The 12,353-nt window shown below is 33.8% G+C and overlaps 1 protein-coding gene across 1 annotated transcript; it reads right to left on the reverse strand.

Moving 5' to 3' along the window:
• Window positions 1–8,310: 8,310 nt before the first annotated feature.
• On the reverse strand, window positions 8,311–11,601 carry LOC147397050 (trans-cinnamate 4-monooxygenase-like). The gene is made up of 3 exons (XM_086452457.1): window positions 10,708–11,601; window positions 10,155–10,288; window positions 8,311–9,097 (listed from the first exon to the last, which is right to left on the reverse strand). Exons 1-3 carry the CDS (start codon window positions 11,490–11,492, stop codon window positions 8,499–8,501), a joined length of 1,518 nt encoding a protein of 505 aa, XP_086308583.1. The 5' UTR covers window positions 11,493–11,601; the 3' UTR covers window positions 8,311–8,498.
• Between the last annotated feature and the right edge of the window lie 752 nt (window positions 11,602–12,353).

The raw sequence follows: 12,353 nt of genomic DNA on the forward strand, positions 1-12,353 counted from the left end.
GAATTTTATGGGTGTTGGCCTCCCTAACTAATACCACAAGCCCAAGTAGTGGGAATTAGGTCAAGTAAATTTTATATAGAATGCAAGGGAATGAAAAGGTACATAGGGCTTCTAGTGCAAATGGGTAATGGTCATTAAGGGAAGTTAAGGTTTTATTAATATAAAAAAAGTTCTATAAAACATAAAAATTGGATTAAAGTGGGCTACCCACTACATGACCATGGAAAACCAAGTCAAAACACTTGTCAATGGTGTGTGATTTCATTGCACCAAGGAGTTGCTAAAGATACGTAAAGTATGAACTAATGTCTCGATCAATCAGCAGATTAGTACTCACACATAGTTTTTTTTTTCGGAAGGTAATCGTGAAGTTGGATTCTAAGAGAGTTGAATCTAAGAGGTGGGAACAATTTCCACACGTCTTACCAACTAGCTAATTAAGTTGGCATCTTCAAAATGAAAATTAGTTCTCATAGTTCTTTCTGCCACGTGTCTTCATGGTTCTCTCTGCTACACGTCCTAGTTTATTTAAGAGAGCTTATATCGTCACACTAACTTTTTTTACAACAAACCATTAAAGAAGTTATATGGAGTACATCATTCTCATAACCAGTCCCCCTAGATCTTGAACAGCGTTTATGATCATTTGCATAGGGACCGAAATTGAGGATTTCCCATAAAAGAAATATGAGAAAGGTTGAGACTATATATGGTCATAAAAAATAAAAATAGAACGGTTGTCCACATCACAAACGTTATATTTAATTTCATTATTTGACGTGCGATGAAAGTTGGCGTGGCACGTAGTATAAGCACTTCTATATAATTGAAAGAAATAATCATCTATTAATTTCATGTAATTTGGTTAATTTACCTGACTTTATACACAAATGAATTGAGGAACAAAAATCTTTCAACCACCATATAAAAAGTTCTAGGAAAGGTTTGTGACGACGACGGCAAAGAATTTCATGTAATTTGGTGCCCAATTTATTTATTTAGTACACCATAGGTCTCTTTCCATTGTTTTCAGATGGCGCATTAGGTAGCATGATGGTGGGGTTCAAGAACAATCATCGTAAACGTTATAAATGATACAATAAAGAAAGGAATTTTTAAGGTTTGTAAAGCCATAGGTGAAGCTTACCACATGAGGTGATATTAGGTACATGAAAATGATTTAGGCATGTTTGGCTGCAGGAATTACTATTTCCAAGTCGAGGACAACGATCACATCAATGAGAACCAACTTTTTTATGCCGAAATTTTAGATAAAATTTTCTTCGAGCATTTAATTATTTCATGTTCATGTATAACCTATCATCTACATAAATACAAATGTACATACAAATGTATATAATGCTTTTTTATTTAATTTTTTCCGATAAACCTGATTTTATTGAGATCAATAACCCAGTAATGACGGGGATATTGAGCCCGTATCATCACCCATAGACTTTACTAACTGCCACCTTCAATGCATCCAATACTCTTTGAGTACATATATATTGATTTATATGTATAATCCGTTAGACATTATTATGTTGCTAAAATTTTCAAACCATTGATTATTGTGTATTTTTAATTATAACGAGATTTAATTAATCTACATATGTCATATTATATGCCTTAAATTGAAAGGACAAGTTGATCCATATAAAATTTTCTTCTAATTCATTGTCTAAAGTGATACTTTTACATTTATTTGGTGTATTTATACGTTATCAATGATCGTTGTAGCTATTATCATTCTAATTGAGCTTTTTAGCGTAGTTTGAAGGTGCTAACTTAACCAAATTGGTAAGGTTTTCGAGCGTTGATTGCGCGACCAAAGTTCAAATTTCGGTTTACCCACCAACCATTGACCACTAATTCGCTTGCCAAGCAACCAATAAAAAAAATGAAAATAAAATAAGTACCATTTTTTCAATGTGGACAAGATTTCTTTTAAATATTAAGAAAAAATGATTGATTCAGTAATTTCAGCAAAATGCACAGCTGTTTGAGTAGAAAAAAAAAATCAAGTTAGGCAATCATGCTTGTTGCTTAACATGCATTCTAGCATATTAAAATGAAATACAGCACATGAAACAATAGAAAAGATGAATAATATATGTAAGGGGGGCTATACCCACGTGAACCGTACATTCAACTGATGTGATTTATAAGGGTAATTTAGTCTTACCCCCCTATAAAATTGGTGAAATTAGTGATCCCCCTTAAATGCAAGATGAGGTTTGTCCCGCTTGACTTTGAATGACTTGGTCAAATTGTTAATGATATTTGTTTAATTGACAATCTAAAGTCTGAATGCCAAAGTTACCCTTATAGCATTTAAATTACAAAAATACCCTTCATTTATTTGACAAATATTCATTTTCTTATCTAATCTATACGGTTGGATTGAATGCATTTATACCATTTGATTGAAAGGTACAATCTTAACTTCATCTTCTTCAAGAAGATGAAAAATGAAGTTTGGCTCTTGAAGAAGATGAAGTTATGATTTTGTCATTATTGCATCGATTGAAACTAGTGTTATTGTCATAATTGTTACGGTTCTATTTGTTAGAGCCAATCTTTCGAAAACTTACCATTAATACTTTAATTTTGATTTTGGGTTAGATCAAGTTAAAGATTTCATATTTCATGTAATGGGTGGAGGTTTGGACTCTCTGGTGAGGACTTTTGACTATTTTGACATCAAGGTTTAAATTTTTGCAAAAGAAATTAAGCCAAAATAATATTTTCATTCTTTACTATGCAAGGGTAGAACTAATATTCATATTTACAAAAGGGAGGTATTACTAAATTCATCTTCTTCATTGTTTCATCTTTTTCTTTCGATTTTTATAATTTTTTTAAAATTATGTAGAGATTCTAAGCATTGGGGATCGAAGAATGCCTTTGAGTTGGGATGAAAACGACGAGAATGCAATGAACATGATGAAATTAGGGTGGAAACTATTAAATTTGATTGATAATTATGAAAACCAATTGAAAATGATGAGATTTAGTTTCAAAATAACAATATTTAGGTTTAGATCTATGAGAAATATGATTGAGAACAATTAGGGTTGAGGTTATCATGTTTAAAGTGATTAGATCGAATATATTTAAGTTGTTTAAATCGAAAGACATTTTTTTGTAATTTCAACTCATGAAGGTATAGATACGTGGGCCTCAAAACCTTTGGGAAGGTTTGAGTTCATCTACACGAGTTTAGGAACCGCTACCATTCAATTAAAATGTAAATGGAGACTATAAAAGATTTTTTAAAATTCTATTTTTTGACTTGTAATGACTCACATATCCAAAAGATAAGGGAAAATGGTCTACCTAAAAATCTAAGGTAAGGAGGTTCAATTGAGGGACAATGAAAGTGTTAGTCATCTTGTCCCTCCCTTCCTAAGATGATTACCAACATATTGACCATAGGTGAAGATTAGAAAATTTTTTTTGATTTTTTTAAAACTAAAGGAAATTATAAAGAAAATTAGGAAGGCAAAAGAATTATAGTCTAGTTTAAAAAAATAGAAGATTTAGACTAATGAACAAATTAAAAAAATGAAAGAAGGTACTTGTTAAATTTCTTTGTGAGCCTAGGATTTTGATGAAAATCCATATGGATTTCACCTTTTTGGATCTCAAGGCTCTCTTAGAAGCTTATGTGCTCACTTGAGAGCATTTTTCTGTTGATTTAGCATTTAGGAAATGTTAATAAGTTAAACACCACCATGGAAAGACTAAAGACCTTATCCATGAGATGTGTCATCTTTGAGACCATTTTTTTGTTAGCTTATAGAGTTAGATGTAGATCTAGGTAGATCATCACCTTTGACTCATAGTCATTTTAGAGAAAATATTGTGATGTATGTGCACATTATGTATGCATGTAATGGACTTAGAAAGAGAAGATTACCTCTAATGAGGAATTACTCTCAAAATTTTAAACTAATAAGAAAGAAAATAAGAAACTCTATCATAAGAATTTAAATTTACAAGGAAAGTAAAGCACATCTAATCTAAGAACTTAAAGATTGCAAATAAATAAACATCTAATCTAAGAACTTAAAACTTATAAGAAAGTAAATAAACAAGAACTAACTCTAATGTTCTCATAGAGCTTATGGAGGACTTATAGGAGGAGATTTACTTCTAAGAGGCTTTACTTTCTACCTCCAAGCCTCAAGCTAAAAAAGACTAAGATCTATGGTGCTAAAAAAATAAAGAAAAGTTAAAATTAAACTTGCTTAAATGTAAAGAGTGTAATAAGTAGAAGAGGGAGGTTTAGAGGGGAATTACCTAGGAAAAATCTATAAAAAAAATATAATTAAACCCCACCTCGGTCTCTTCTTTTTCTTCTTCTTGGTTAGAGCCCATTGAGGGTTTGAAAAAGGATTTAGATAGAATTTTGGTGGGCTAGAAGGTTTTAAGGAGAGACTTTGACAGAATTTTGGATCACTTGAGCTCCTTCTCCCCTTTTTACTTTTGATGGGGGTTCTATTTATAGGGTTTTGGGAAACCCTTGGGATGAACTTGTCTTAAATCCTAGGGTTCCCGATATTTTCAACAAAACTCCTAGAGAAATCCTAAATTACATCTTCTCTCTTTGGACTTGATGGTTTTTCACTCATTTATAGGTCTCACCAATCATGATAATCAAGAAGATAAGATAGTAAAAGACAATATTTTCTAGATAATTCTTTAAAGATGGTAGAAAAGTCATAAGTCATTGGCTTTTGGTCAAATCCTAGAAAATTAGACTAAATGGCATGTAAATATGTGGTATAATTTTAGATATTAAGGTCATCTAACTTAGTTAATCCTCAAACAACCTAGGGTTAAGAATGTCTTTACTCACAAGTTTTAAAAAAATTTATAGGTTGGACAAAATTGTTAAAACATCTTGAATTTGATCAATTTACACTGAATTTTCTATGATTGATGATAAACTTGAGGGGTATAAGGGTAATCTACCCTAGTTTTGTTCTAACAAGATGGGATTATGATAGTAATTATACTAATGTGGGACCAATTTGACCAAAGATCTTTGTTGGAAGAATATGAAAATTACAAGAAGACCAAACTGGTAGGTTTATTGAAGAATTGAAGGGAAAGTAAAAAAGTAAAAGGGAGAAATTTTCTTGGGGGAAAAACCATTAAGGAATGGGTTAAAGGGTAATTATCTCTAACAAAATCCAAGCTCACATGGACTTGTAACTGCCCACCCAACATAATTGGCCTTGGGTGATCCAAGTCCTGAACAAAACTAAGCCAGGTCATAAGTCACCTTTGGACTAAACAAAATTACTCTTAGCCATAGGTCACCCTTGGTCAGGCAAAAAATAAGCTCAGCCAAGGTTGAGGTACGACCAGGCTTAAAATTAAGTTTGACCAAGGGTGATGTATGACCAGGTTTAAATCCAAAATCTGAAAATGACCTTCAGACATTGTGGTTGTTTGAAAATAAGATTTTTAAACCTCTTAAAACATATTTTTGTCAAGTCCTTTCTCAGAAGGTTTTTTATGATTTTGGGCTCGACTTAGGCAAAAATTGGGTGTCTACAGAAGATATTTTGAATATTTTGTCATCTCTGTTAAGAGACTGACGTATTTATTAACGGTTTGATCAGGTCAATGAAAGTTAATGAGGGGCAAACCTCATCTTGCATTTCGTGCGGAGGGTATCAATAATTTCACTAATTTCGCCAATTTTATAGGGGTAATACTAAATTACTTTTTAAATAACATTCGTTTTAAACTAACTATGCTCAATACTGAGCTTAACACTGTACTAGCATGACAGTGTCCATGGAATCACATTTTTTTCCTTGAGATATAAGGAGAAAAATCAATGGATCTGAAAACATTGCCACGTCAACATAGTGTCGAACACAGTCTGTTCAGTATTTTCTTTTAAATAAATATGTCTTTTATAGCTAGTGAAGGGTGATTTTTTACATACCCTTCCACGTTTAGTTGAATATTTTATATAAAGTCTTGATAATCTGACTTCCTTTTCGGTATGTTATTTGTATACTCCTTTCACAAAATCGTAGATCCTTTGCTTTGGGATACACAAGGACAAATTATTATGATTTTGTACGGTTCTATTTGTAGACATGAGAAATTCATTGAGTGAACTTAAATACTATGTTGGTTTTGAGTCATTACTATTCTTTTTCAGGAAAAATGGTGTGAATGGTCAATTCGGTTAATTATTTTGAAAAAAAATCATTTTTAAAGCACTTAGTGACTCAAAGATGGATAAGGAAACCGATCTACCTAAAGATATAAGTAAGTGATCCAGTTAGAAGTTGAGGAAGGTATTAGGTGCCCCTTCCTCACCACCTTAGGTGGTAACCTTAGAAATATGGTCATTTTAAAAAAAATAAAAAATAAACAAAATAACATTTTTTTGTGTACCCTTAAATGGGTGGATATTACTTTTGGACTAAGTCATAGGGTCTCCTCATTGAGGGATGAAGACCTTTGAATATTGCCTTAAAATTATATTTTTTTGCAAAAAGGTGTAAAGCTTTGAAGAAGATGAAAGAGAAAGAAGAATGAGATGGAGAGGGGAAAATGGGGATTATTATATGGTCCTACTACATCCTACCTTGGAGCTTATATTCCTCTTTCTTGTTTTTCTTGAGTTCTTAATCTTCTTATTCTTGATAATGTATTTGTATTAGACTTTTTTGGAGAAATGATGAGAGAGAAAGAGTAGAAACTTTGGTAGAGTTCTAAGTTAAAAGGGGGCTTGATGGCATGAGAGATTTTGTGAAGAGGGGATAGGCTTTTGAGATTACGTTTAGGGATAAGATGAGGCAAAGGTAAAAGTTGAAGGGAAATGACATGGATTTTAGGCATGAGAGACTTTGAAAATTGAGGTTAAGGAGGGGTATTTGTGGAAAAGGTGTTAAGTTGGTTGCTTTTGACCCAAACCCATAGATAAAATCTAATTAGATTGGTTAGGCAATCTAAACTTGAATTGAGTGTTGGTTAAGTTGAGGAGTATAGGTATTTGGTTAGAATAATGATTTATATAAGAGATTAGGTATTTTGATTTTGGGACGATGAAATGTATTGTGACATGTGCTCAAATTGATAAACATTAGTATTTTTTTTTTTATAGCGGGGGTTAGGTCTGTTGATTAAGGAGAAGTGGTGTGGGGATGGCTTGTGATGAAAGATTGGAGAAAAAGATGGAAGTTGATGATAACATGTGATGTGGGTTTAGGTATGGGTTGTGTAGTTTTTTAGGGTTATAATTGGGTTAGGTAGATTGATTTTAGGAGGTGGGTTATGGTGGCAAGTGTCCACTTTGGTGCACATGAGTTTTTGAGGGTTTAAAAGTTGGGTTTAGACTTTAGGATTGGATTTTGGACTTGGGTTAAGAATATGAATGGGTTTATAGATGAATTGGGCTTAAGAGTTGGGTACGGATCTCCTTGCAAAGCCCATCAGTCTTGTGGTTGTTTCCTTAGACTGAATCCTTCTTCCATAGGCTCTCTTGATATCTAAGGCTTGATAGAAGCAAAAAGACAAAAATAGTGTCCACACCATGGAGAGAGCGTACAAAAATCATACAGAGAAAGAGAGTCAATTTATCAGGACTTTTTGAGATATCCCTGTGTATACTGAAAGAATAATATTAGATGATCTAAATGTCCTAATATTTAACCTTGGGATCTTAAGGTTTCTCATACTCTACCATCTTCAATCTTTTGAACATCTAGGGAGAATTATATTTGACCTTACATATTACCTAGTAAGCCTCTTGTAGAAAACATTTGATTTTTCTACCAAGATGTATTTAGGTGCATTAAATACACCTTGAAAATTAAATTTCCTATTAAAAATGCCCTCAAAAGATTATTCTTTACCAGAAATACCCTATAATGCTTATTTTCAAACTGTATTTAATGCACCTAGGGCACACCTTAAAAGGCCCATTTTCTCAATATAGGAATTTTCTTGGCGTAGGGATGTCATGACTATTTTGTTTTAAAATGAGAATTTGACCAAAAACTCATATATTGATAAATATAAGATTAATGCTGAAGTGACGTTAGTGGGACACAAGAGGTACATCTTGATGTGGTGGTATGCGCATGTTGTCCTCCGCTTGGGGTCACTCTAGCACGACATTAAATATAAATATCGACCCTTATATTCCCACGACACTGCTAATATGTTACTAAATTAATCTCATTTGACATAAAAAAAATGATCATTGATAATCATCAAATACTAACATATCTCTATTTATCATTATATGGGATCACAGGCTGGCATGTTAGATAGGGCAAATACAAAATAAAGTGTATTATAAATTTTTTGCAAAGTAGATCTGTTTTATTTAATATTTATACAAGCCGACTCAATATATCATGAGTCCATTTGATTCCATCCACCTCTTTGCCACAAGGAAAAAAAAAAACCAAGTACACAATAAAATTGCAAAATTCAACAAATGTAGAAAAACAACCTCAAAACACCCTAGGCTTTGCAACAATGGTTGAATGCTTCAGTATGTGCAAGCTGAATTGCCCACCCTTCTCAGTTGTGTCAATCTTACTCTGCCCCGGTGGAGGAAGAAGTTCAAAATTTTGCACTAGACGCCCCAATGTGATACCGAGGATGGGCAAAGCTAATATAATTCCCGGACAGCTTCTCCTTCCTACACCGAAGGGTAGGTATCGAAAGTCATTACCATTGGCCTCAACCTTGGCCTCTTCTTCTAAGAACCTTTCTGGTCGATATTCCTCGGGATTCTTCCATTGGGCTGGGTTGTTTGCAAGCCACCACGCGTTTACGAGGACCTTGCTTTCGGCAGGAATGTCGTAGCCATTGAGCTTGGCTTGGTGGAGGTTCATATGTGGGACTAATAGAGGAATGGCCATGCGGAGACGGAGGGTTTCCTTGATTACGGCTTGGAGGTAAGGAAGCTTATAGGTGTCGGGTTCAGTGATTTGTACCCCGGGTCCAAGTACTGTGTCTAGCTCTGTTCGAAGCTTTTGTTGGATCTCGGGGTGATTTACAAGCTCGGCTATGCCCCACTCTATTGACCATAGTGTTGTTTCGATCGCTGTATCACCACAGACATAATGTGCATATGTTAATTCCATACTAGTAAGCAAGGTGTAAAATCAAATTCCAATAAAATGTCAAAAGAAATCAAGATAATCTTGACTAAAACATTATGAAATATTCAAAAGATAATCTGAAATATTCCTAAAACATCAATTTCAAATCTCAAAATCCAATCCAATCAAGTAGAGTCTACTCAACTGAGTTTCGTGACGACTCGACCGAGTTAAGGTGAATATGCCCTGAGTTTTAAAAGTGTACATGAATCTTAGTTCAAGGGTATTTTCGTAAAACCAAGGAAGCTTGTTCAAGTATGACCAAAGCCAACCACTTTAACAAGCTCTTTTTAAAAAAAAAAAGTCCTTATCATTATCTACCTAAACTTCATAGAAAAATTCAAAAATGCACCGCCGGCCTACCATGGATGGTGCCCACCTGCTCTTCCAATCGTTTTCAAATCTTTTTTTTTTTAATTCAGAAAAATGTATTTAATTCACATCCCTACTTTTTCTTTAATATTTGCAATACCTCCTTCAATACGCCACGTGTCATAATTAAAGAGGGTTTCTTCAAAATTTTGAAGCAGACTACCCACTTCAAAAAATTTTCCCTATGAAAAATGCTAAACTGTCTTCGTACAACATTGCATTTAACACTAGGCTGAGGGGGAGGTGTGCATAAAACCATAGATGTTTTTCTTTGAGATACGAGTGAAAATAGTTCCTCTCGAGGTACAAGTGAACAGGAGAGAGAAAAAATCTCTTATTATTACTGATGTCATCAGCGCCACATGTCAGAACGGTATTGGTCTGGGAGCAACCAATCACTCCAAAAGTATCTATATAATATAAGTTTTAAAAAGTAATTGTAATTGAAATAACGTGTACGACACGTCACCTGATTGAGAAAGACAATTTTGCTTGGTGAGTAAGACAAAAATAAAGGGGATAATTTTGAGAAAGACCCATAAAGTTGATCCAACAAACAAGGCAGAAAATAAAATGACATAGGAATATGTAAAATGACCAAAAGGCCCTCATATAAGTTGAACTTACCAGCGACATTAATGTTCTCGACGATGAAAAGGACGTTATCTTCGTTGATCTCTCCATCCTTTTGGGCCTGGACAATATGATCTATGGCGCATTTTAGCCCATTGTTGTCGACGTTTTTCGTCCGTGTGAGATTCCTGCCATATTTTTTTTTTATATAAAGAAGTCCTTAGTATATTATATTATTAAATGCACGCCCCTAATTATAAATCATTAGAGTTGCCACCCTTGACTTTTGACTTTACAAATTCCAAACAGTCATTAATAGATCATTAAATGACAAATAAAAGAATTCTTATACTAGAAGTTAGAGAATTTGTCAAAAAGTCAAACAATCGAGATTGTAGTTGTACTCCTAAGTTGCCAATATGGGCTTTTTCTTCTAAAAATGTAAAAAAACCAAAAGTAGTAGGAAATCAGCTTAATTCTTTCAACATTTTGATAATCATATTAAAATATTTAATATTTTTGAAAATTAATTTTATATATATCCTAAAATAATATTTTAAGAGTATTTTTTTATTAGAAATTAAATAAATAAATAAATAAAACTTACTTTCTTTCTTCAAGAAAATAATCTTTGAAAAGCTGCAACCTCTTCTCCTTAACTTCCTTGCAAATCTTCAAATACCCTCTTAAAAATGGCCTCAAAATAGGAATAAAATCCCCATAATTATACTCAAAGCTTTGAGCCAACCTACTTCTTTCTCCGTTCAAAGCTTTAAGTTTGAGAAACAAAGGGTCCTCCTCACTCTCAAATGTCCTATCAAACATGATCAAGTACATATTGTTGTACATCATAAGTTGCAACCGTTTCCTCAAAACAATCCCAACCGTACTCGCGTCAGGATTCTTCTTGACATCTTGAACAACTTTGGTGATCTCATTCTCCCATCCATATCTATATTGCTGCACAACTCTGTTAGTAAAAAAAGGGACGGTCATGATTCTTCGCATCTTACGCCAGTGTTCACCATAGGAAGTAAAAACCATGTCTTGGCCTTTATTAGTGAACAAATCGAAGATAACGTTACGTGGCCTTGAACCAAATTCGACACCTTGTGTGTTTAAAACATCCTTAGCGTGGTCAGGGGAGGACACCACGACAAGATTACGTTGCCCCATTCGAAGGAGAAATATGTTACCGAATTTACGGGCTAAGTCGGAGAGGTTTCGATGGTTTAGATCGTTACCAACTTGAAGCCAGTTACCGAAAATCGGAACAGGGATTGGACCTGGGGGGAGTTTAAAGCGCTTACCGCGTAATTTAGAGATTGTGATAGCGAGGATTATAGCAGCTAAGAGGGATAAGAGTGTTTTTCCTAAGAGGAGGAGATCCATGGTTGTATATGGTGTGAAGACTCTTTGGAGTAGAGTGGGAGAGATGTTGGGAGGTGGGATGGGTTTTATAGGTGAAGGATTGATGTTTTCACGGTGTTTGATTTTTGACGGCGATTGGAAGAAAGAAGGCGGTGGGGGGGGTAGGTAAGACTTAAGGGGGGTAGGTGAGGGACGCATCGTTACAAAACTCTTTAACGGCTTTAAATAAGAGAGTTACTATTGCCACACATACGTTTACTAACGCCACACCAACATCGTGCAACTCTTTGATTAATTGGATGGGAATTGATGTGGAATTAGTAAAAATTTGGTTAGGCGATAGCAGCTCTCTTTGACTAAATATATAGAGGAATTTAAAATAAGGAAAAAAAAAATTTAATTAATAATTATAGATCTTGAATTCAAGTGTGCAGCGCCGTTGGACACTGAGGGCCTGTTTGGATACCAGGAGCAGAACTACTCTTCCAAAGAACAGGAGTTGAAGTACTCTATGGAGGAGCTGGAAAAGTAATTCTGTGCAGAAAGGGCGTTTGGCAATCAACTCTATGAAGTACTGGCAGAAGTACTTTTGTGCTGGAAGTCTGTTTGGGAACCATACTAACTTCTCATGACTTCTAGAAAAAAGACCAAAATACCCTTATATTATACTAGTTACTGTTTTTATATCTTTTAGTATCATAATATGCCTTCAAACTATACTGTTTTTGACATTTTAATTATAAATATTAATATAATAAATATTAATATAATATAATATAATATTTTAAATATTAAATATTAATAAATATGTTTAAATCTATTATACTCAAAATTTAAAAAAAAAAAATGACAAACTGTCTTTTAGTGTCATAATATGCCTTC

Source organism: Akebia trifoliata, chromosome 8, assembly GCF_017979445.1.
Source record: "Akebia trifoliata isolate Shusen 1 chromosome 8, ASM1797944v1, whole genome shotgun sequence".
In the NCBI taxonomy this organism is placed as follows: domain Eukaryota; kingdom Viridiplantae; phylum Streptophyta; class Magnoliopsida; order Ranunculales; family Lardizabalaceae; genus Akebia; species Akebia trifoliata.

What these genes read in the sequence shown, in the direction of transcription:
- LOC147397050 (XM_086452457.1), bottom strand. Translation starts at nt 11,492, where the DNA reads ATGGATCTCCTCCTCTTAGGAAAAACACTCTTATCCCTCTTAGCTGCT. An exon ending in TATTTTCTTGAAGAAAGAAA is followed by an intron (nt 10,289 to 10,707) that starts GTAAGTTTTATT and finishes AAAATATGGCAG; the next exon opens with GAATCTCACACGGACGAAAA. An exon ending in CGAGAACATTAATGTCGCTG is followed by an intron (nt 9,098 to 10,154) that starts GTAAGTTCAACT and finishes GTGGTGATACAG; the next exon opens with CGATCGAAACAACACTATGG.